The sequence below is a fragment of the Daucus carota genome, chromosome 2, assembly GCF_001625215.2.
Source record: "Daucus carota subsp. sativus chromosome 2, DH1 v3.0, whole genome shotgun sequence".
NCBI lineage: Eukaryota > Viridiplantae > Streptophyta > Magnoliopsida > Apiales > Apiaceae > Daucus > Daucus carota.
In genome coordinates this window covers 40,829,768-40,853,630 of record NC_030382.2, presented here as the reverse complement: position 1 = coordinate 40,853,630, position 23,863 = coordinate 40,829,768, and the positions used below count along the sequence as shown (strand labels likewise).

Here is a 23,863-nt window from a genome sequence, read left to right as displayed (position 1 = left end):
ACCCCCACTCTGTCTCCTCCGTAGAAACTAAAATTAAAAATTAATTAAAAACCTACAAACGCCAAACCATTTCTTTCCTTCTATCCAGGATAAATAAATAGAGTTTTAATACCGTAAAATCATAACAAATAATTAATTAATTCATCCAAAATCCAAAAATATCCTGTTATTTAAACTTTACGCCAGTGACAGACCCCAAAATCACCCAACCGTCACCCTTAGATCCCTCCCTCCGTCTTTAACCAATACGCCTCAACTTCTAACTTATACATACATCATTTTATATACACCCCCACCATCTACCAAACCAAAGCTTTTTCTTTCGAATTCAAACCCTAAAATCTCAATAGAAGGTTCGAGAATCAATGGAAATAGATGCTAAAGTGACAGCAGCAGCAGGCTCGTCGTCACTGGCGCCGGGATTCAGATTCCACCCCACCGATGAGGAGCTGGTGAGGTACTATCTCAGGCGGAAGATCTGTGGGAAGCCGTTCCGGTTCGATGCGATTTCCGATATCGATATTTACAAAGTCGAGCCGTGGGATCTCCCAGGTTGGATTTCTCGAAAACCGAACCAAACATACCCTGTGTATCCCCGCTTAGTCGGTCTTATAATGGACACAAGACTTTTTTATTTGTGCATTTAGATTTTTTGTTATTGTTTTCTTTAATGTAAAGAATTAGCAACTTCTTAATTGGTTTATTAGTACGATTTTAATTTTGTAGTGGTTCTTTATTGTTAAATGTTGGAGTGGTGATGGATTGTAAAAACTGGCTAAAATTGGAAAGAGGGCGATTGTGGTGGTTATCTTGGATGCAAAATGGTAGCAACTTTGATTTCTCGGGGATTGTTTTGTTTGACGTAATTGAAGTGATTGTTGCATGGAGTGTACCTGTGTGTGGAAAATTCAAGTGACTTGAAAATGTAGCTAGGTTCGAATAGTTTAGAGGGTGTTTGGTTCATGAGCCTGGTTAATGGGAATCGGAACCTCAAACCCATGTGTTGGTGTTTGAATTAACCATTTTGTGGGATGGAGCTTGATCGGTAAATCATTCCTTCCACACCCTTGGGATACTCATTCCCATTTTCATTTCCATTCGCGATTCTCATTCACATCTACCATCCAAATGCCCCTTTAATGTCCTTGTTGAGTTAATTTAGGGTGTTGGATTTAAATGCAATACAGTCTAGTGTATATGTAGGTAGCAAGCCTGGTTAGTTATCATTCATTTGTTGGTTTATATGTCTGAATTCTATACATTGTTACTGGTATCTTCTTCGTATTGTATTTAAAGCATCATAAACGTGACTCAGATAGTCAGATGTGGCTTTTAATTTTATGTGCACGATTAATATTTTCCAACATTAGATTGATTTTTGTTAAATGCGTGGTGCAGGTAAATCGAGGCTCAAGAGTAGAGACCTAGAGTGGTACTTCTTCAGTTATCTTGATAAGAAGTATGGGAATGGTGCAAGGACTAACAGAGCTACTGACGGAGGGTACTGGAAGACAACTGGGAAGGATCGGGCTGTTTATCATAGGACTAAAGTTGTTGGTATGAAGAAAACTTTAGTGTATCACAGTGGCCGGGCTCCTCGTGGTGAGAGGACTAACTGGGTCATGCATGAATATAGACTCATCGACGAGGAGTTGGAGAAAGCTGGAATCCTCCAGGTGAGGTTTTTTTTTATTTATATAATAATGGGTTTATGTTTTATAGTTTTGTTTCTTCATGAACAATAGTTGAGCTTGGGAATGTAAAAATATTAATACGAATATGAAAAGGACACTAGAAACAGAAACTTGGATTTGGTGGCTTGGTAATTTTTTTTAATGTTCTTCAATCTTCTAGTCTGTCTGAAATTAGGAGTATTTTGGATTTATTTATGTTTTGACATAATTCTTGAATGGGTGGCAGGATGCATTTGTTCTCTGCAGGGTATTTAGGAAGAGTGGTTCTGGACCTAAGAATGGAGAGAAGTATGGTGCACCATTTGTTGAAGAAGAGTGGGATGATGACGAATTGGTCATGGTCCCAAAGGATGAGTATGCAGATGAACACCAAATTAGTGATGATGCCTATTTGGATGAAAATGATCTTGAGGAGGTTTGTCATTCCAACCATATATACGTGTATCCTGTTCCGTGGTTATGTAACATTTGTTTTATGATTTGCATAATATATGACAGATTTTACTTCTGTACATTTACTGCACAAAATGTTTAGGCCAACCTCTTTTAGTTGGAAAGACCCCCCCTCTTCTCACTCGCTCTATCTTTCATGTGCTCTATTATTAGTCTGGTGGGTTTTGGGAATCGTATATGTTGAATAGGCCCTGTGTGTTTAGTCTGAGAATGGCTTACATTACTGTGGCTTAGATGTAGTTTTCAGGAATTACATCTACCATTTTGTCTTTGGGTAGGTGGAATTGTAATATATATAACTAGTCTATTATTTTATTAATTTAGTACAGAAACAATGGTTATCTGTTTGGGCTTTAAAAGAAAATGGCTTCCTGCACATAATTGTAAAGCCATCTCAGAACTAAAATGCACATATATGTTGTGGTCCTTGTGGTCGTCTGGTGGAATTGCATGATGTATAAACAAGGTGACAATAACACCGTCTACAACTATGGTTATACTCGGATTAGTTAATGCGGAAGTCGATGGTGGAGCTATTATAGTATTGAGGGTGTACCACTTATATGTCATAAACTTTTTTCCTATATATTTTACTTAAATATGTGAAATATTAAAAGAAGTAACATTTATATTTCGAGTGCAAGAGAAAGTATTTCCTTGGTTGCTGGTTTGAGTTGCATTTTCCTTCTTATGCAGATTCTTAGTGCTGCTGATCCTGTGTATGAGTCACCTCTTCCCTTGAGTGTTAATGGGGCTGCAAATCAAGAATCAATGAACTTCATTGACGAGCCATTGGGGGCTGGCGATGAAACCAATTACCTGCAGGAACAGCCTGATGGCACAACTTTGGGTGATTTGCAGAGTGTTGATGGAAGTAATTACCAGCAACAGCCTGATGGCACAACTTTATTTAATTTGCCAATGCAATCCAACATGGATACAATATCAGTTAAGCATGAATATATCGGTGAACCTAGCTATACTGGTGCATCAAGCAATGCAGAGAATCCTGCAGATGTGGATTACTTGCTTAATGAACCACTTTTAGATTCTATGGATAATCCTCAATACGTTGATGGTTCATTTATTGAGACTGGTGATCTTAAACCATCTGTTGAGGCAGATCCTTCTAGTTTTGAAATGCTTGATGAATACCTTCAGTTCTTTGACTCTACTGATGGCAACTTGGATTATTCCAGTTTTGACTTCCCAAATATTGATTCTGCTGATGGTGACTATTTAAATATGGTGGAAACTGGGGATCTTCCTACTGAACCAGCATCATTGCTCTCACAGGACTTGATGCCCAAGGTACTGTTCCATTGAAAATTTTTGCAATTTCAAAGTATTGTATATTTTTTAGTTCCTTTGGGAAGTTTCTAATTCATCCTCCAACTTTTAGGATGCAAACGAAAATATTAAGCAAGAGACTGTGGAAGGATCAGTTCTGCTTGGAGGGCAGAACCATGACGAAAATATTAAGCAAGAGACTGTGGAAGGATCACTTCTGCCAGAAGAGCAGAACAATGATGTTCCATCTTCTTCAAATGCAGCAGAATCAGGTGAAACTTGTCCTCGTATCTTTCAACTATCAGAATTGCTTACTTTCTATATCATTGCTACATACAGGATATTCATACTCACTCGTGGATCTGTCTACAATCTTTATGTTTTGAGCAATCCATCTAATTAGCTAGTTGTCTGTAGTCCGTCTATTTAATTCGTCACCAAGTCCTTATTATTGTTTGCATTTTGATGATTCAGATTTCCCCTATCAATTCAACAAGCATGCCAGTCGAGTGTTGGGGAATTATCCTGCTCCTCCTGCATTTGCGTCAGAATTCCCCAGAAAGGATGCAGCTCTACGTTTCAATTCTGCTTCGCCAAGTTCAATCCATGTTACTGCGGGTATAGTTCAGATAAGAAACATGAGTTTGAGAGGCACTGGCATCAGTTGGTCATATGGCAAGGATGGCCGTCTTAATGTTGTCCTTTCTTTTGGCCTGTCGAGGGTTGATGATATTACTGCAGAGTCGGAACCAGCCTCTAGCATCATCTCTAGCAAAGCTCAGTCAGCAGTACATCGGGGTTGGTTTTACTTCATGTGCATGTGGGTTTTGTTTTTAACAATGAGCTTCAAAATTGGATCCTATATCTGTGCCAAGTAATGCTCATTAATTTCCCATCAACTAATCAGACCTGATACAAGTGCTCATATTGCGAGTTCACATATTTTAGCTAGAACATGTGGTGTCATAATTATATCGAAGCATAAAACCATGTGATGGTGTCAACTGACTGCTTCTGTTCAAATTATGGATTCTGCTGTGTAAGGTTTTAGTGTGCAAACTTTGCACCTTGCCGCCTATTGAATATAGATTTCACATCTATTATTTCATTTTAATTTGTCTTGATCAGTCTAGTAACTCGTGTATCTTCCAGGTGGGTTTTTGAAATTTTTTTGTTTTGACATCTGGTCATGGTTTAGAACATCTAGCTAAATTTAGTAGTGGGTTATTATTTTATCGGACAAGGGATGCTGGTTTCAGGGGTTGTGTGGACAACTGGACATGAACTTTACTTTGAAGTTGATTTTACAACGAAAAGTCAGGCAATCGACCAATGTTGAACTTAAAGGGTATTATATCCTTAGGAAAACTCAGTGCTGTCCAAGTGAGCCTAGAATAGTTTGCTGAACTTGTAGGATAGTTTATGGATGTACAAAATTCAGGTCTGCTAAATATTTTAACGAGTCCCTTGTGTGTAGAAGTTGGATTTGCTCCTATATGGGAGCGGGGACTCCTGGGGATTTCAAAAATATTTGGAATTGATGTGGGGACTCGGGTGCAGGAGTACTAAGAAATCCATTTCATTTAAGAGCAAGTGATAATGGGTGATCTTAAGATTTACTGTCTGCACCAATTAGCAGATGTTGGGTCTCTTCAGGTCTCCTATCCTGGGTGATCTAGCGTCTGCACTAATAGGGAGATGTTGGGTTTCCATGTCTGCTAAATTTCATCCTGTCAGCTCAACCTTAACGAGGCAAAAATTAGTCCTGGGTGTGATTTGGATGCAGACCGTCTCAAGCCCGGGTTTTAAGTCATTTTCAATTTTAACTTGAAATATATCTGTTTGTATAATATGTCATAAATCGACTTAAAATTAGAAATAAGCTGAAAATTGACTTAAAGTCATAAGTTATGTTGATACTTTCTTTGGGGACTTATTTTTTCAAAAGTTTTTGTTGATAAAAAAATTAGTTATAAGATATAAGTTATCCATAAATCACTTTTATTATTTATTTTTATATCTTTTAATAACTCATAAATTATTAATAACTCAAAATTATCCAAATAGATAATTTAAACTCTTAACTCAACACATAAATCACGTTAAGTCTTCAATCCTAAACTATACTCTTGAACGATCTCTAAATTGCATCTATCTGAAGCGCCCATATTTTACTTGAATGAACCAACTCTGTTAGAATATAAGATCCTGGAAAGGGCCATTCTCTAATACCTTGAGGTTTTAGAGTAACTGGTTCCTTGACATGGTATCAGAGCCAGGTTGGCAGAGGACTCTGGTTCGATCCCTGCCACCCCCAAAATTCTCACAATTTATAGTGGCACGAATGGCAAATTAATGCTCCAAAGATGAGCGCCCGTGATCCACTCTTCGACCCATAAATGGGCTCTCGAGCGAGGGGGAATGTTAGAGAATGGCCCTTTCCAGGATCTTATATTCTAACAAACTCAACCAGCAATTTCATCTTCTATGGCACACCCAACAGAAACAAGTCTTTTTGCTCCAAAAAGTATACTGAGAGAAGGTTTATTTTCTGGTCAATCCATTCTCGACAAACATATTCTCACTAAGACCAGCAGTTGTTAACCGACCCGAATACTCAGTCCTAAGGACAAGGACCAACCCCCTCTTATCACTGGCAAGAACATTTCAACCATGAATTAATAGGTTCACAAATTACATTGCACAGCTGATTTTTTTGCAAACATTTACATTGTACCTCTCTAGCTACAGAGTACGAAATGTCTACTTCCAGGCCCCAGCCTTAAAGCATAGATAAAGATATGCATAAACTACAAGAATCAAATATACATGTTTCTGCGGGCGTACAAATTTCCTGAGCACCATTTTAAACTTATCAACTGTCTTAAATTTGTAACTTTACTACAGATGAGAACTATTAACAGCTGCAAATTTATTCTACGGCATAAATTAAAATTTCTTGTGGTAACGGTATTGCCTCCCGATGTAGACTCACGGAGTATGTCTGCTTGGTACCAGGCAAAAATTCTAAATACAACTTTTGTGTGATAACTTCTACATTTCTCCAGGAAGCATTGTGTCCCCGGGTAGATCGCAGACTGCAATACCCTGGCAAAATGAGGAAGAAATTTCTTTAATAAGATATCTTTAAGATGGATTAGCATACTGTATTTGTGGTTTTGGTGTGCGTGGGTGTATGTCAAAGGTAACATGATTATAACCTCTCCTGTAAGATGAGCTACACATTTCTTCTCTGCAAGCAACTCCGCCTCACTCTGTAGAACCAATAATCCATCCAAATTTATAAGAATTTAAATGTTAAAAAAAACTCTCCCAAGATATAGGGTATCAGGACTTGAAAGAGTACTCATATATTACTCTTTTTGTTCCTAAATTAAAGTCATTTGACTACTTTTACATCCTTATATCCACTTAATCATTTTATGAATGAGTAATGCTAGGTACCCCAAATTTTGTCCCAAATTCTTTTCTCAAATGACGCGGCAGACAAATGACTAATTTTAATTGATTGTTTTATGTGCATACAAGGGGTCCCATTACTATTAGTGTGGTTGGAACCAATCATACATTGCCAAATAAGATTTGAACAGTTTTTGAGTACCTTGCATTTTCCTGAATGAATATATTAACGTAGTTGGCTAACTGGGCACTTGCCAAATAGCAAGGGTAATAATATTTCTAATTCTTATGGTAATATTGTTATTAGATGACCAAGAGAGTTCCCTTGGGAGAGCGTGTTAAGATATGACATATCAAATATATTTTTGGAGATTGCTGTTGTGAGCATTTGGAGTTACTTGGTATGTTATATGCTCCAAGTAAATTTTAAAGCAACGTTATGGTGAATGAATGAAAGATAACTTTATTAGCATATTTATCATCTTGGTATCAGGAGTGTGAAAACATCCAGCAAGAATTTGTGGGTGTGAGAAAAATCAAACCAATGAGAGTTTGAGGAGATGGAACCTTAGCAACAGCGTCAAAGTGGGAGATCTTGAGCATAGAAACAATAAAAGTGGCAGTGATTTAATCATGAAGAAGATGGCAATGAGGATGAGGAAAGTGATGAGGACGAGGATGAAGAAGATGACCACCGTTGTTTTTTTTTTTTTTTGCAAACTCTTGATATGGGTATCGTGAGTTTGAGGCAGATGGTAATATGTATATATGGTAATATTGCTTTAGAAGAATGGAGAAATTTCCTTAGGAGAAGATGTTAAGATGTTGGCATATCCTATATATGGCTTTTATTTATATATATGGCTTTTATTTTATATATGTTGTATATATGGTAATAGGAAATTGTATTGTGAGTGCTTGGAGTTTGTGCTAAAAGTCAATTTTTGTGTATCATAGTAATGGTTTGGTGAATGAATATATAACTTTGAGAACATATTTATCAAATATTAACTTGTAATATCTTTTTCAGATCCTGTTAAGGAAATCAATTATTCATATTTCCGAACAAGATTTCTCACAGAAGTAATAGCACTTTACCAAAGAATATAAAAGTAAAAAATTCTTGTTCAACATTTAAAGAATGTGAAAGGAAGTAAAGAAATTGTAGTTCACATTCAAGAAAAAAGTATTACCTTCTTTATTCTCTCGAAAAGGTAGTCATCAAATATTACGTCTTTCACTAGTTCATAGTCACCATCACCCTGAAATTAAATCCTCCTCTCGGATGAGAAACAAATTTCATATGCTATAAGTAAATAATATTGTGCAAGTGAGGACCATTGTACCTTGGATCTGCATGGCATGCTAAAAACTATATCTTCGGCTATACCATAAGGATTCCCAGTAGTATAGACCTACATGTGCATTGTAAATTTCAAATTAAAATATAGCTCAAAGTGACGGTGTGTGATTGAAACAATCACATTAAAAGATGCAACTATTTAATGATTGTAAGACAATCTCTACAATCTGTTAACCCCCTTTTGCTTATCAGCATAGCATGCCTACCTTATGAGAAAAATATTAACCATGTCATTTTCTCGACTCTTTATGCACATTATACCTTTGTACAATATTCAAAATATAACGCTACTGTACATGACTACATATTATAGTCACCAACAAAAAAGTAGTCCTTTATCAGGCTGCAAAAGATTGAACACGGACAAGTTGAGGCTTTAATTACAAAAAAAAAGAAAAAAAAAAGAGAAAGAAGTATGGACTTACTCCAGTCGAAAACCAATCACCCTCAGGGGTTGGAGTTACAAGTGACCTTATGGCATCAACAATTGATACAGCAGTAGATGCAGCAGAAGATCTTCCCCATTTTTTAATCAAAACACCACCTCTCTATGAATCAGTTCTTCTCAGATTAGTCGCTAAAACAATTAAGTGCAGAACCCTAAAGAAACAAATCTTGTTAAACCATACCGTTTGGACCATTTGAGTGAAGTCTTCTTCTAACCATTTGGTATCCTTGATGACCTCTTTGACTGGTAAGCCATCTATTTTGGCATTCAAGAAATCTGGAACCTGAAAAAAGTTCAACAATTGTATTTCTGAGAATGAACAAATAATTGCTGTACTGCTGTGCGTGCATTCACAAAATTTTTACTAGTGTACCTGCGTAGTAGAGTGGTTTCCCCAGATGGTCACATTAGATACTTTATCATAAAAGACCCCTGCTTTGAGAGCTAACTGCAGAACCATAAGATGAGCATATAAATCACGAGAACAAGTTATATCTTGACAATAGTACATATTGTCAGGTAAGTGAATTGATAGTTAATAATACCTGACACTTTGCTCTATTTTCATCTAATCTAGTCAAAGCGTGAAAATTCTTTGCAGGAATATTAGGAGCATTCTTCAAGCAGATCAATGCGCTGCAAGGACAAAAAATAAAGGGAGCAGTTATATTACATGGCTAAACCATACAAGGGATTAAGAAAAAGAGCTGGTAATGTTTACTTGGTGTTACAGGGGTTGCCAACAACCATCACTTTGACATTACGTGAAGCAACTTCATTTAGAGCTTTTCCCTGTCAATGTGAGTAACTACTATATGAAAACTTATAAAAATTATATTATGTGAATTTCCAATTGAAATATATTACAAGTACCTGTTCTGCAAAAATCTGACCATTTATGTCTAATAAGCCAGCCCTCTCCATTCCGGGTCCTCTTGGCTTTGCTCCAATTAATAGTGCCCATTCGGCATCTTGGAACACTTCATAGGGGTCTATGCCAATGCTCACCTCTCTAAGCAACGGAAATAAGGAATCCTCTAGTTCCATGGCAACGCCTGCATCGTTTTAGCATATTATAGCAAGCAGAACTTGATTAGTACATTCCAGGTTGTAGAACAAAGGAGGAGAATGAGAAATGAAGACACGGTGGAAGGTGCTCTCAAAGCAAAGGCATAAAGTGGTATATGCTCTTGGTGCAAGAAAACTAATCATCCACAGGGTAAATGTTGGTGGAGACCAAATATGAAATGCAACATATATAGACGATTTGGACACATCGACCGAGTATGCAAGTATCACAAGAACATGACGATGATGTTTTATTTTAATAGCTGTTTAAAATATCAAAGCAAGGAGGAGTGTTTAAATAATGCTTTGAATTTTAAATTCAGATTTATTTAATAATTGGTTGTTGTTGATCAAATCTTTTAGTGAAATCAGATTAGGATTAGATTTGAATTAATTTTGAGTAGTAACAATTTTTTTAGTAAGGGTAGAGTGTTTCAGCTATGTTCTTGGCTCATTTAAAGCCCATTGCTTATATGTAGCTCATCCAGATGATTCTAATATTATATATGTTGTCACATTATATCTTTCTTCTCTTGTCATACTTTTTTTTTTTTTTTTGACAGAAATCTTCTCTTGTCATACTTATACACAAACTTTTGCACAAAATGACATGGCAATTGAGGTGGATGTTTTAATTGGTCTTATTTATCTGAATACAGGGCCCCATTCCAATCAAAACTTAACACGTGTCATTTTGTAATTTTGTACCCAATTTTATGAGTGAAGCATTTTCCTAGGAATAAACCTACATTAACAAATAGTTATACCTCATCTACATGCAATATTGTTATTATAGGTTAGCTGGTCATTTATAGCGCATAAATGACAAGGGATGGAGTCAGACATATAATCTTTGCAGGGGTAAAAAAGAAGGTGTACATATCTAAACATTTACTTGTTAAATTTCTAGTGAGTATTTATTGTTTTTGGAACAGCACTAAGTTTAAAATCTTAAACTTTCTTCTAGTTTCAATTTTTGAAATGAATTTTCTTTTTTGAATAAAAAAACCATCATCTCTATCAAAGCATTTATAAACTATACATAAATTTACAACATAAGGGGAAGGGGGGGGGGGGGGGGGGGGGATAAATATTACAAAATTGACTAGAAAAAGTAATAATTTGTTTTTCAAAAAAACATCACACATCACAATACTAAATTTACCAACTTTTGGGAATTTTATGCAGTGGTCCTAAAGTGAATATGTAATATACTGAAGACATACCTTCAAGAGCTTCAACTGACCTTGTCGATCCCAAGAGTTTTAGTGCAATAGGTTGATCTGGACCAAAAACCTCACCAGATGCGAGCTGACATGATTAAGCAAGTGTTAGAAGTTGTTCGTGTAACAAAAAACAGGTTAAGACAGTTGTAAATTTAAAGTTATTTTGCACTGACCATAACAGTAATGTAATGCTTAAATAAAAGTGTGTCGTTGGCGTAACCCCCCATTACGCTTTACTGTAACTGGATTATGAGTAGACTTCCCCACATGAACCCCATCACGATTAATGTAATGGGTTTATGGTATATTTCTTTTTTTTGGAGGAGGGAGGGGGTCTAGCATGTTTCCAACCTTCTCGTAAATTCTTCTTTAGAGCTTCCATGCCGATCATACTACAATCTTCAATACTATAATTGCTAGTTTATTCTTCATTGTGTATCCATTATCTCTAATTCTTACTCTCTTCTTCCAGTGAAAATAGAGGAACAACAATAGATTACTATGTTTGAAGAAAAGCAATCAAACATACTTTTTTATAGAAGATTGGTTGTAGTAGGACAGTGGAAATAAAAAGTATAATTAACCTACTAATTTGACACAACATAACAAGATTAGGACGAGAGCTAATGGAGTGAAACTATCAAAATAAGGATGTAGTGATGCGTGTTAAGAAAGTATGTCACAACTTCAAAGCTTTCCTTGCACATCAACTTGGCGAAATTCTAAAAGATGTATCTGTTTTCATTTATGCTTTTATGTTCTCCGATATTGGTAATTAATTTGAGCTTATATAAATTTAGTGATGCATGACGAGAAAAAGAAAATAGCAACAGTTTTTTCCCTCTAAAATTAATCTTGTTCCAGATGGCTTGATATATGATCAGTCTTGAAATAAATAAGTTAAACAAATTTCAGAATTTTCCTTGAAAACAAATTAGAATTTTAGAATGTCTTACTTTAAAAAGCAAATGATTAGAAATCATCCCTGCAGCACCTGAAACAGCAACGTTGATCATTTTCTTCCATGATTTGGTCTCTTCTTCCTGTAAAGGGAAGAAACCAATTAATATTTATCACCGATTAGCAATAACTTTTTCAGTTATCTAAATGCAAAGTTGCTTTGAAGTGTAAATAGAATAGGAATAATGATTATACAATATACTGAACTTTTCTTGTATTCTTTTTCCCCTTTTGTAGCTCTTACCTGCCACTAATTAAACGAACTAGAGTGCTAGAGTGACAGCTTAAAGGTCTTACGGAGTATATATTAGGGATCCCTGATTAATTAACAACTCATGGGTAAAATTAAGATAGAACAAGGGTATTGTATCTCAATTCTAGTTCTTGCATAATGCATACTCTCACCAGCTGTTTAAGCAGCCTCCTGTCTTTTTAGAGGAAATGTTTTATAATACTGAAAGCGGAGGGAGACTGACATAGATAACGTGCACATATAGATATTTGTCAGACGATATTAAATTCTTAACATCAAATTGAGTAGATAAGCTTGCAGCTTCATTTGTCTAAAGAACTATAGTCCGAGGCTCCGAGCCCCGGAAGGGCAGAAGTTTCAACCACCCAACTTCCCAGGGAGGGGTGAGTAGGTTTTTGCAGTTGACCTAGTGCCCGAGTTTCCTAAAGGTCTGAGGTGAGACTCGTATTGAAACAAATAAACCTGAACATATACTTAACTACGAGTCAGCCGGAGTTTGCAAAACATCTGGAGTAATGGCTTTGTTCATAAACAGGGAGCAACATCCTCTTATAGTTTAAACTCAGTAAGATACAAGACTGCTATTCTTTTAAAATATATATATATTCATTACATATTCATTACAACCACATCTGAAATAATAATATTTTAAGACTTCCATTGCTCAAAAGCCCATTCTTTGACCTCGAGGTGTTAGGAGGAGGGCTTAGAAGGTTTATATGATATATCTTAACACTTTCATCACTTTAAGCCTTGAGCTGAAGAGTGGATCACTACATCCCAACTTGAGCTCTGATTAACTTGTTAATTTACCAGTTATCTTAAAACCTCAATGTGTCATGATGAGTTCTTAGCAGGATCATATCATGTATTACACCTATAACATTATTATTATAAAGAAAGAATTAATTAATAAAACCTTTACAACTATAATGCCCACGGGGATTATCTGCATGGACGAGGTCAAATAAATAGCTTAAGGATAATACTCTTACCTAAACATCAAAACAAACAACATACATGCTCAACAGGGGTGACAATTTCAGGCCCAGTGTAGTGTTCATAAATGGGTCAATTCCAGCGATAAAATTATTACTCAAGTCTACTAAAAATGGATATATAAGCTTAAATGACTGAAAATGTGAATAAAAGATTCGGGTCGTATTCGGGTTAAGCGAGTTGTGCCTGTGTCATTCTCAGTTAAATCCTGTCGATGCTCGAGCCAAGTCAGAGTCACATCGCCATATCTAGTTAGCACTATATCTAACACAACCAGTACTTGTGGTGCAAAATCTTTGAATCTATATTACAAAATCAACTACAGAAGCTACTTCTAATTAACTAGTAACCACTAAAGTACAATAAAAGAAATACACTTACGGCCTTAAGATCATAAGTAAGACAAAAGACCCCAAAGCATTCAGGTTTTCTCTTGGTATCATCACTTTTCACAGCAACTGATGCTTCAGCTTGCCTGCAAAACCATCAAGAATCAACAATAAGCATTACCCAACAAAACCCAAATGCTAAACACCTCAAATGAACTTAAAAACAATCTTACTTTGCTGAGACAGAGCAAACAATTCTTGGGTTTTGAGCCTGGCTAAAACTTCTATAACTAAGCTGTTTATAGAAGGAGTGCTGAACTGAGGACTTGTAAAAGGAAAGCTGTGAGTTAGCAAGACTTGTTCTTGGGGAGAACTCTGCTGCAACTGCCATGGCAGCAAAGTAAAAGGATAAAAAGTGGGGAGTTTTGTCTGGAGGGAGAGTGTTGTGGAATGGGAAAACTAGGATTGTTTATATACCAATGTGTTTGATCAAGTTAAGTGATATGGTAATAACACTGAGTCTTGTATTCTGAGGTTGTACACATGACACATGTATTTGTTCCTCATCCTTGGGAATTTTAGTTTTTGGAATTTGAATCTTTTAATTATTGAGATATCGACTTCTCGGTTGAATCATTTTTCTTATCTTTTTGCGATAGGTTGAGGATTGGCATTATCAAAATAATTTAATTTATATTTTATTCAAAAATTATATCTGTACGTTTAGAGTTATATAGTTGAAAGAAATATATGTCCGTGGTGAATCTTGTGATTAGTTGCGTTAAAAAATTAGTCTTATAATTATGTGATTATTTGAGTATCGTAAAAGACGGAAATTAAAATTAATAAATAAAACTACCGCCTAGTAATTAATCAGAATGAATTATCAGGATATTCATTTAATATATTAAAATAATATAATATTATTTAGTTTACTAAAATTATTATACTAATTTATGAATATATGATATGAAAAATTGAATCTAGAAATCAGTTAATAAAATATTTTATAATAATTAATAGATTAAATCGGCAACTTTTAAAAAATAACAATAACAGCAAAATACAGACTACATATGACATTGTGACGGGGCCTTAGTTGCAGCGACTAAAAAACCCGAAATGTGCAGTTAGAAGTTGGAACCCAACACTATTAAAACTCTGCACTTGTTAGTGGACCAGACAGAAAACTTCACAAACAAACAAGACTTAGGCCCACAAGCTATTAAAAGTGTTCCCCAGCCCACTACTAGTCACACTCAATCTGACACGGTGCCACGCTGTCCTGTTTCTGAATCCGTGTTATTTACGGTTTTTGAATTTAGTTTGATGTAATTCATCAGTATTGAATCAGTTAGTTTAAAAAAATCAAAATCAAAATTGAATCAGTTGGTTTATTGCATTGTTTTTTGGTGAGTGAATTTTCTCTGGACTAAACACACTAAACTCTGATCATTTTTTATTAAACAAAAAAAAAAAGTAATTCTCAAACAATCAACTCTAAATTAATTTTTTGTCAGGAACACTATATTTGCTATTAATTATAAGATAGTACAAGAATCTGGAAATGAATTTATATAGGCAAGTTTAATTATAAGATAGTATAAGAATCTATCTTCAAAAAAAAGATAGTATAAGAATCTGGAAACAAATTAATTTATATGAATTATAAGGATGTATTACTTCCTTCTATGTTCAATGATATTACTGTTTTAATTTGTTTGGAAATGTAATAGACTCTGCCTCCGTATATTGGTTTACGCCTGTTTGTATCTTGATGTAACAGTGAAAGACTGCCTGATGATCAGGGCTTATGTATCCACTCTTTTTCTTTAGTTGATTAGCAACGTATACCAGCCATTTGTAAAAAAATGTGACAAATATACCAATAAAGAAAATTGGAACTTCTTATATGATGCTCAAGCATCCCAGAACTAGTGGTGAGCTCTTTTTTCTCAAACTAGCTTTATAGCCCGTGCGAGGCACGGGCATGCTCTAACAACGCTTCAAATTAAATTTTAAATGCAGAAAAAGCTAATAGCAATGTATTTTTTTTCATATATTTTTTGTCCTCCTTCCTTACTCTGGCAGGTATGTATATAAAAGCACCAAAACTTATCCATCATCTTAAAAGGATCACAAAGGCTTAATAAATACAGAAAACAAAGTACATTGGTCTCGTATAATAACCAAATAAACATTTACTTGTTTCTCTTCAATGTGCGAATTAAATTAGACAACTTATAATTGACCATCTTATCACCTTACCCCTGACCCTGAAAGTTACACTTTAAATTCTGCAGAGAGGAAACCATAAAATCAAGTAGAGACCACGATTTTACAGAGCCAATTGATAAACTAAGAACCAAATTGATGATTGATTGAAGGGTTAAGATCAGCCAAGCAATTAACTTCCTTGTGCAAGTTGATTGTTATGCCAATACAGATTTTGATGAAGGAAGAGTTCATACTCATCAATGACGCTATACATGGGGAGAACCCTGTCCACTAGATAATTGTATTTGGTTCCCAAAATCCCTCCGACAACACCAAGGAACAGTAGCTCTCAATACAACAGCAACTACAGCTGTTGCCTGTTGTGAAGAAGGTTCTCTGGAGAAGAGCACTTCACCACCTGGAACAAACACATAAGTATCAAATGTGATCATATACATGTAAACTCAGATCCTAGGTATTTTTGTATATATGATAAGTGCTGATGGGATGTTAATGATGAGACACATATATAACTAAGAGGAGAAACTCCCTTGAATGGCTTATATAGTGAACAAAGCTACCCTCTATAACCTCTAACATATATTAATTACATGTGCTGGCCACAGGTAAACAACCAAATAATGGCATCCAGAGAGGAGACTATTCAGAGCCTAGAAGCCAGATAAGAACAAACAAACTAACCGAGCTTAGTTTGATAGTTCTGATCAGATCTCCAAAGTGCGAGCACAAACTCTCAAGTGAAGTTAGAGTTAACATAATACAATAAAGGGTAAATTAATATTTATTGTAGAGCTTACACAATTTCACGGCTTAACAGTCCATTACATCTATCTTGAAGTGCTTAAGGGATATGATAGTGATTAAGATTAACAGAAGGTGTAGTACTTGCATTAAAACACGATCAAAAAGGATTTTAACTTTATAAATTATACTTGCACTTTATAATGGTTTCATTTGATGATAATTCTTTGTTTGATATCCAAATATTATACAAGTTTAACCTTAATCAAAAATGCTAAACATATACATTTCAGAGTCTTGAACGCAATTGCAATTACCTTTCTGAAGCATGTAACCTATCAATCTGATGTAATAAGCAGAGCTCCCTTCCAGTTAACAATACCAGTTCCATCTACATACCATTTAAAAATCAATCAGGGCAAACAAAAAGCCCCCGAGCTTAGTTTGATAGTTCTGATCAGATCTCCAAAGTTCGAGCACAAACTCTCAAGTGAAGTTAGAGTTAACATAATACAATAAAGGGTAAATTTATATTCAGTGTAGTGCTTACACAATTTCACGGCTTAACAGTCCATTACATCTATCTTGAAGTGCTTAAGGGATATAATAGTGATTAACATTAACAGAAGGTGTAGTACTTGCATTAAAACACGACCAAAAAGGATTTTAACTTTATAAATTATACTTGCACTTTATAATGGTTTCATTTGATGATAATTCTTTGTTTGATATCCAAATATTATACAAGTTTAACCTTAATCAATAATGCTAAACATATACATTTCAGAGTCTTGAACGCAATTGCAATTACCTTTCTGAAGCATGTAACCTATCAATCCGATGTAATAAGCAGAGCTCCCTTCCAGTTAACAATACCAGTTCCATCTACATACCATTTAAAAATCAATCAGGGCAAACAAAAAGCCCCCTTGGCCACGAGAGCGAAAACCTATAGGCATCAAAGTTCAGCTTGGCCATTAGATCAATATCTTCCTCAAAATAAACATTTATTAGAACTCTGCAAAATACAAAAACAGCATAGCACATGCAAATATATTTGATTAAAATATCTAAAGACTAATATTAGATCATACTGTGACCATAATTCCCCACCACTTATTCACTTACTATGTACCTGTGATACTGATCCGCACCAGATTCTTCAGTAGCATTATCTGGCTCCATTCCTGTTTCAGATTATCGATCCACACCTCATATTATTATTTTCTTGCCATATCAGATATTAGAGATTGTTTCTCTTGCACACTGGCACCAAAAATTATGAAACTCCACTTTTATAGTATCCCCATTGATAGGTATCATATCTAAATAATAACCCATCAGTATCAGTATTAGGTATGCACTACCATAATAATTTATAGCGTTGTCACAGATAACCTGGTCACATTTACGAAGCATGCAGAATAGAAGAGAGGGCATTTCTAAATTCTTGGATGACATGCTAATTATGTTTCTTCAGCTGTTAAATGATTTCGCAAAAAAGAATTTTTAAGAAATAACACCTTAAACAGTGACACTTTTAAGGCATTTTAAAGGCAATACAATCATAATTTCAACGAAGAATTCCACTCACCGGATAATTTATTAAATCTCGTCCTTGTCCTCATGTGGTGCAACTTTCTAAGAAGAACAGGATTCATATATCTCTACACACAGAAAGCAAAGAGTTGTGCACATGCAAATAACATTAAAATATACGTGACCACTGTCGAAGATATACAAGAGAATTATAGCAGGGAATAGTATGTTTTGATAGGTAACCTGAATTACATATGACTGTATAATAATTGTGGCCGCTCGATGAAGTTATTTTGACTAATAAGAAGAGTTATGAATTCATAACCGATTACAGAAGAAAATGCAGATATAGAGTCTGTAACTTAGAGGAGTAGATGAAGAGTTGTAACACAGAAGATCAGAATGGCAGAGGCCTATGTAGGAAGATATAAAATATATCATAATTGGACATTTTCTTACGTGGCTGCCGAATGGTCTGTATTATATATATATAATAGATGTATGTGGTGCCATCTTTATCTAGGAAACCAAAGGTCATATAAGCACCGAGCTTATTGAGGGATTTGGAAGTAATTTAATGTGTTAAATGATGGGCAGGATTGTACTTTCACACTGATTTTGGCTCACCAAACTCCATGTTGCAGCATTATATATATAATAGATTTGATCTTCGAGCACGAACAGAAGGCTATTGTTGATATTGGAGCATGCACATTTAATTTCTTAGTTACAATTTTTTTTTTAATACCATACACTGTCAGAATCATTTAAATAGTCCAGAATTTGCTACTTGCTGGATTGAGAATATATTACATTTATATCCTACAGAAAGGTCATGTTACCATGCAGAATGGTTTTTATAATTTAATAATTAGATTCCTTCTTAAGTTTAAGAGAATAATTACCTTGGCAACATACTTCCTAATACACTGCATAACCATTTCCAGCTTCCATCGAGGTTCATGAAATGCCTACAATATGTAAACAATCAGCTAGTAAGTAATAAACGGCGAAGCTCCAAGATGTCATTTATGAAATGCCTAAATAGATGTCATATATCAGTGACTTAAGTCATGTATTGTTTAGGCAAAGCTTAAGTATCTTTCACAATTATGTTTTGATCCTTAAAGCATGCTATTCTTGACAAGTGCAAGGACCAAAAAGGTTTGTGAAACTTATACCAGACAGCGAAATAATACCAACAGTTCTGAGCAAATATTGATGGGACTAAAAAGTATATCTCATCAGAATCTTAAACAGACTACCTTATAATATTTTAAAAAATAATCATCCAGACAAGTAAAGGTTCTTAAGAATTTAAATTTAATTACTACAAGGTTATAGGACTCGGTCAGCTACAGAATAGAGTCTCTGGAAGTTTTAGGTCCCAGCTTTAAGATATAATAGCTGCATTCAGGTTCAATTATAATGATATATAGCAGGATAACTAAGATAAGTTTTTTTTTTTTTCTTAATTAAATTAGTAGAAGCAGAATTGCACAACTTTAATATGATAGCGAGGGATAGTAGTAGATATATTTTTTATCTTTTTCATTATCTTTTATGCTTCATATATGCCTGCACCCTAGCAGTGAAATGAATATTTAAGTTCTAACCTTGAACATTAAAAAATATGATATCACTAAAGCCTACGGATTTAATTAGAGCCTAGAAACCCAAGACTGACAGAGTAATATTTTAAGTAAGAAGAAGAAAAATAGATACCTGAAGGAAAGGGGACAACATATCTCTATTATAAGAAAGTTCATCTAAAATTATCTCCGACACAGGAGCTCTGCACCAAATTATTTAGCTTTCATATGACTCAAACTGTATTGATTGAGTGTGGGTTAGATAAGTCAATAGAGTGTGGAATACTAAAACGTGCCTGGGACCATCTGCGCATGTTGTAAGACCTTGTATATCTGCTGTCTCCTTTAAACTTTAAAGCATCAAGCTCCATGATCTGAAAAGTGAAAAATGGCATACTTAAAAATTAAACATCAAGAATAAAGACAAGTCAATAGATGTACCATCAATAATAGCTTCTGCATAGCAGTGCACAAACATTTTCTATTTGAGGAAGAGCAATGGTGGCGGCCGATCTACAAGTTTCTAACTTGTCCTTGGAGGAATTCTCGGACAATAACAAATCATCAGCAGTTCTGCAACGAACATGGCACATGCACATCACAGCGATGCAATCTTTTATCAATGCTTTACAGGGGAGCCTTCCCGATCCCTGACATTTATTATTGACAGAGTTCACTTTTTGGGAAATACCTCAAGTTTTGCTTTCTTTCGAAGTTTTGGCCTTTTTCAATTAAATCAGTTGGGATGTTTGCGGCACTTAGTTTATGCAAATAATGGATCGCCCTCTTTCCAATGTTCGCCATGTCTATGACCTGCGAAGAAACAAAGTTTCACAATATTAGCATACGCAGATCCAGCAAATGGTACCCCACAGCATGTATTATGATTTACGACTAATGACAATGCCTGACATAGTGACATTTGAGTGTCTTGCTATGGCTTAAGATAAATTATCATTATCTGCAAACTGCAAAAATTATATTTCTTTAACCTAATTGCGAGATATAATCATTACCAAAGTAAAGACCAACATAACACAAGTCACAAGAGACAAGCATAGTGCAGTTGCACCAAGTCAGAAAAAGAACCTGCAGGGAAAAGCAGCTCTACAGCTAATGAGCTATATGATACAAGAAGTATCAGAAAAAAGGTAGCCCCTGCTTTGGCAATTACATTAGCCCAGCCAAACCCTCGTATATGAGTATCATCATATATTGAATGCATATGAAAAAATAGAAACGAACCGTCTAAAGAAACAAATCAAGAGGGCACAGGGAAGAACAAGGGTTAAAGACTTGAAGGGATCCAGCTATATATGCAAGTAAAGTAATAAATAAAAAAGGGTAAGTAGTTTCACATGATTTAACAGAGAAAATAAATGACTGAATAAACCGTTTTGGCAAGACCTGATGAATAATTGAATAAAAGAAGAGCCAGGTCTGTTTAGTGTTGGCTGATTAGATTGGTTTTGAGCATCATTTAGATAGTAAACTGTTACTCTGCCATCCAAAACCAATCTTGATATAGCCTGCTTGATTAGTTGGTTCCCTATTTTAGTGCTTTGGCTGTTGGCTTGTTAATTGAAATAAAAAGTTTTATAGAGTACAGCTGGTTCCAAGATTTCAAGAAATATCATTTATATAGAAGGGATTAGCCTGAACTTCATTGTTTATACTAACTGAGCAATCAGCACATAGAAAACATAATTCTATCGGCGCATTGGAATCTTCTCTTAAATAAAATATACACGACTGTAATAGCAAAAGTATATAGACAGACAAACCTGATCAGCAGGCCACCATGGACAACATTTTTTCATGATCTGCGGGACTAAAGTACATTTCCCCATGCCTTCTAAAGAAACTATAGGAGTGCAAATTATTGGTGCATACTCTTCAACATTGCAATCAGAACCTGACCAAAACAAAATTTAGGACTCGGTTTCACCTTGAAGCAAATGTATTTGGCTTGGAATAATTGAATAAACAACCATGATTCAGCCTTCAAAATAGTTTGTTTAATGAATCCAAAAGTCCATCAAAACAATTTATCAAACAGGTAACATACACTTAATAGTTGATATATCTAACATGGTCTTCAAAAAGCCGGTTTATATCTTACCTTTTAGAGAGGGCCAACTCCCCGGGGGAAAAAAATTGTAATTGCTCATTTGGCGTCCTGTTTCTTTCTTCAGGCACAGATCAAGACGCTAAAGTCTTCCAAGCACGAGCATGGATACAAAAATGATCTGAAGAAGCCTGGAGCCGAGGAGTCACAAATTAAGCGAGAGAAATAGCAGGGGAGGTGAATGAGCTTCATAGAGAGACATATAAATACATAACAGAGGTTTAACAGAGGCGTAACGGAGGAATAAAATGGCTCACGGAGTGCTAATGGAACCCCATGTTGCAGCATTATATATATAATATAATAGATTATTCAAAGCTACAACTTACAACAGTATATAATTCTAAAAGTTACAATTCAATCTTTGGGGACAGACATCTCAGAGCTGTCATCTAACTAACCTATCAATAACATCACTCTTCTGATCAAGATTAGCAAATAACCTGCTTATAATAATTTCCCAAGTGTCTGTATCAATCCCTTGTACACTTGAAGCTGCAAGAGCAAGAATTTGAGGAACTTCAGCTTCCTGTCCCGAGTCATAAAGTCCCTCAACTAGGATAGAGTAAGTGGATCTATTCGGAAAACAACCTTTGTCCAACATCTCCTCCAGTATTTTAATACCGTCCTTTGCTTTACCAACTTTACAAAATCCTTTAATTAGCATATTATAGGTAAATGAATTCGGAGTGCATCCTTTCTCCACCATGTCATCCCACAACCTCCCAGCCTCACACAATTCTCCCTTCTCGCACATCCCCGCAATGAGTGTATTATACGTCAAGACACTAGGAAAGGAACTCTTCTCAAACTCATCAAATAACTTCTTTGCTTCAACAATATTATCGTCCTTACAAAGCCAATATATAAGAGTACTTGATATTGCATTATCAGGTGTAACGTTCTTCCTCAACAACTTTTTCCACAAATCACACGCATCCTCAACCTTCCCTTCTTCACACAAAAGATCTATCAACTTACAACACAATACCGAATCAGGTACATACTTCTTTTCAAGCATATCTTGAAGCAAATTAACAGCCTCCCCTGATTTCTTATTTAAACAAAACGCTTCAATCATCACTCCATAAGTCACATCATTTGGCTCAATCCCATTCTCCTCCATTTCATCCATCACCTTAACCGCTTCAATCAACTTCCCCGTCTTACAAAACCCATCCATCAAAATCGTATACGTGGTCGCATCAGGAATCCACCCTCGATCAAGAATCTCATCAAACACCTTCTTCGCACCATCCATATCCCCTCTCGACACAAACCCCCCCAATATCGTGGTATAGCTTACCACATTGGGAACCATACCCATCTCTGGCATTTCATCAAGCACCTTAAGCGCCCCCTCAATATCATCACTTTTACAAAAACCCTTCAACAAAATATTACAAGTGAACACATTGGGAACAACATTAAACCTCTTCTTACAATTCTTAAACAACATATGCACCAACTTATACTGCTTATTCTGAATCAAAGCATTGAGCAACGTATTAAACGACCTGACTGAAGTCTCGACACCAAAGTCTTTAATCCTCAAGAACATCTCAAGGGCTTGCTTAGGCCGACTTGCAATACCGTAATTACGAATAACACCAATAAACAAATTCTCCCCACACTTAACATTCAACTTGAGCAGGTCCCCCAGTAAAATCTCCACCTCTTGGAAAGCTCGAGCTCGAGCAAGTTTATTAATTATGGCATTATAAGTATCGTAATTGTGAAAGAAATTGGGATGATACTTACCAGCATGGTGAAAGATTTGGAGGGCAAGGTCCAGATTTTGTTGGGAAGTAATGATGGAAACGAGGCGTTTAGGATAGAGATTTTGAGGCCAGGGTTTGATAGGGGGTGTAACAGTGTATGATTTAACAAGTTCGCTTTTAGATTTGATGCTGGAGAGATGGTTGTGCGATGGGTGGCTGAGAAATGGGTCGGCGCCGGAGGATACGCTGGACAGTGAGCGAGTCACGGTGGTGAGGTTGAGTCGCCGCCGGAGTGACATGCTTGGAATCACTGGAGACTGGAGATTGGAGAGCCAAGTGTGAAACTTTTTTTCTTAATTTGATTAAATTAGAAACATTTTTTAATGAGACATATTAGGTTT

The 23,863-nt window shown here is 35.6% G+C and overlaps 4 protein-coding genes across 7 annotated transcripts; 1 reads left to right on the top strand and 3 right to left on the bottom strand.

Moving 5' to 3' along the window:
• The first annotated feature begins 203 nt into the window (after nucleotides 1–203).
• On the top strand, nucleotides 204–4,564 carry LOC108209862 (NAC domain-containing protein 78). The gene is made up of 6 exons (XM_017381031.2): nucleotides 204–552; nucleotides 1,399–1,676; nucleotides 1,921–2,109; nucleotides 2,844–3,458; nucleotides 3,550–3,709; nucleotides 3,912–4,564. The coding sequence occupies exons 1-6, from the start codon at nucleotides 366–368 to the stop codon at nucleotides 4,313–4,315; spliced, it is 1,833 nt and encodes a 610-aa protein (XP_017236520.1). The 5' UTR covers nucleotides 204–365; the 3' UTR covers nucleotides 4,316–4,564.
• Nucleotides 4,565–6,111: 1,547 nt separating this feature from the next.
• LOC108210185 (malate dehydrogenase [NADP], chloroplastic) lies at nucleotides 6,112–14,029 on the bottom strand. The gene is made up of 14 exons (XM_017381467.2): nucleotides 13,737–14,029; nucleotides 13,556–13,649; nucleotides 11,919–12,005; nucleotides 10,963–11,047; nucleotides 9,542–9,723; nucleotides 9,390–9,460; nucleotides 9,214–9,304; nucleotides 9,042–9,116; nucleotides 8,850–8,951; nucleotides 8,646–8,768; nucleotides 8,204–8,272; nucleotides 8,051–8,119; nucleotides 6,659–6,712; nucleotides 6,112–6,545 (listed from the first exon to the last, which is right to left on the bottom strand). The coding sequence occupies exons 1-14, from the start codon at nucleotides 13,892–13,894 to the stop codon at nucleotides 6,492–6,494; spliced, it is 1,314 nt and encodes a 437-aa protein (XP_017236956.1). The 5' UTR covers nucleotides 13,895–14,029; the 3' UTR covers nucleotides 6,112–6,491.
• Nucleotides 14,030–15,657: 1,628 nt separating this feature from the next.
• On the bottom strand, nucleotides 15,658–18,216 carry LOC108208837 (beta-glucosidase 44-like). The gene is made up of 5 exons (XM_064087545.1): nucleotides 18,077–18,216; nucleotides 17,618–17,669; nucleotides 17,294–17,500; nucleotides 16,800–16,873; nucleotides 15,658–16,138 (listed from the first exon to the last, which is right to left on the bottom strand). Exons 1-3 carry the CDS (start codon nucleotides 18,141–18,143, stop codon nucleotides 17,386–17,388), a joined length of 234 nt encoding a protein of 77 aa, XP_063943615.1. The 5' UTR covers nucleotides 18,144–18,216; the 3' UTR covers nucleotides 15,658–16,138; nucleotides 16,800–16,873; nucleotides 17,294–17,385.
• Nucleotides 18,077–23,825, bottom strand: LOC108208834 (pentatricopeptide repeat-containing protein At5g16420, mitochondrial-like). Of its 4 annotated transcripts, XM_064087539.1 has the most exons (8): nucleotides 22,185–23,825; nucleotides 21,736–21,872; nucleotides 21,398–21,528; nucleotides 20,055–20,426; nucleotides 19,910–19,987; nucleotides 19,747–19,816; nucleotides 18,927–18,992; nucleotides 18,077–18,149 (listed from the first exon to the last, which is right to left on the bottom strand). In XM_064087539.1, the coding sequence occupies exons 1-2, from the start codon at nucleotides 23,759–23,761 to the stop codon at nucleotides 21,824–21,826; spliced, it is 1,626 nt and encodes a 541-aa protein (XP_063943609.1). In that variant the 5' UTR covers nucleotides 23,762–23,825; the 3' UTR covers nucleotides 18,077–18,149; nucleotides 18,927–18,992; nucleotides 19,747–19,816; nucleotides 19,910–19,987; nucleotides 20,055–20,426; nucleotides 21,398–21,528; nucleotides 21,736–21,823. The 4 variants fall into 4 exon arrangements, with proteins under 4 accessions (XP_063943609.1, XP_063943608.1, XP_063943607.1 ...); XM_064087538.1 differs by having other exon boundaries at nucleotides 19,747–19,987; XM_064087537.1 differs by having other exon boundaries at nucleotides 18,927–19,987.
• Nucleotides 23,826–23,863: the final 38 nt, after the last annotated feature.

Bases quoted from the DNA above. Each gene is read 5' to 3' on its own strand.
- LOC108209862 (XM_017381031.2), top strand. From the start codon at position 366: ATGGAAATAGATGCTAAAGTGACAGCAGCAGCAGGCTCGTCGTCACTG. The intron at 553-1,398 runs GTTGGATTTCTC...TGCGTGGTGCAG, and splicing joins CGAGCCGTGGGATCTCCCAG to GTAAATCGAGGCTCAAGAGT. The intron at 3,459-3,549 runs GTACTGTTCCAT...TCCAACTTTTAG, and splicing joins CACAGGACTTGATGCCCAAG to GATGCAAACGAAAATATTAA.
- LOC108210185 (XM_017381467.2), bottom strand. From the start codon at position 13,894: ATGGCAGTTGCAGCAGAGTTCTCCCCAAGAACAAGTCTTGCTAACTCA. The intron at 8,769-8,849 runs GTATGGTTTAAC...ACTGATTCATAG, and splicing joins TCACTCAAATGGTCCAAACG to AGAGGTGGTGTTTTGATTAA. The intron at 6,713-8,050 runs GTAATACTTTTT...TTGGTTCTACAG, and splicing joins TTTTCGAGAGAATAAAGAAG to AGTGAGGCGGAGTTGCTTGC.
- LOC108208837 (XM_064087545.1), bottom strand. From the start codon at position 18,143: ATGAATCCTGTTCTTCTTAGAAAGTTGCACCACATGAGGACAAGGACG. The intron at 17,670-18,076 runs GTGAGTGGAATT...AATCTGAAACAG, and splicing joins GAGATTTAATAAATTATCCG to GAATGGAGCCAGATAATGCT. The intron at 17,501-17,617 runs GTACATAGTAAG...TGTATTTTGCAG, and splicing joins GGTGCGGATCAGTATCACAG to AGTTCTAATAAATGTTTATT.
- LOC108208834 (XM_064087537.1), bottom strand. From the start codon at position 23,761: ATGTCACTCCGGCGGCGACTCAACCTCACCACCGTGACTCGCTCACTG. The intron at 21,873-22,184 runs GTTATTTGCTAA...CCTCGGCTCCAG, and splicing joins TGGGAAATTATTATAAGCAG to GCTTCTTCAGATCATTTTTG.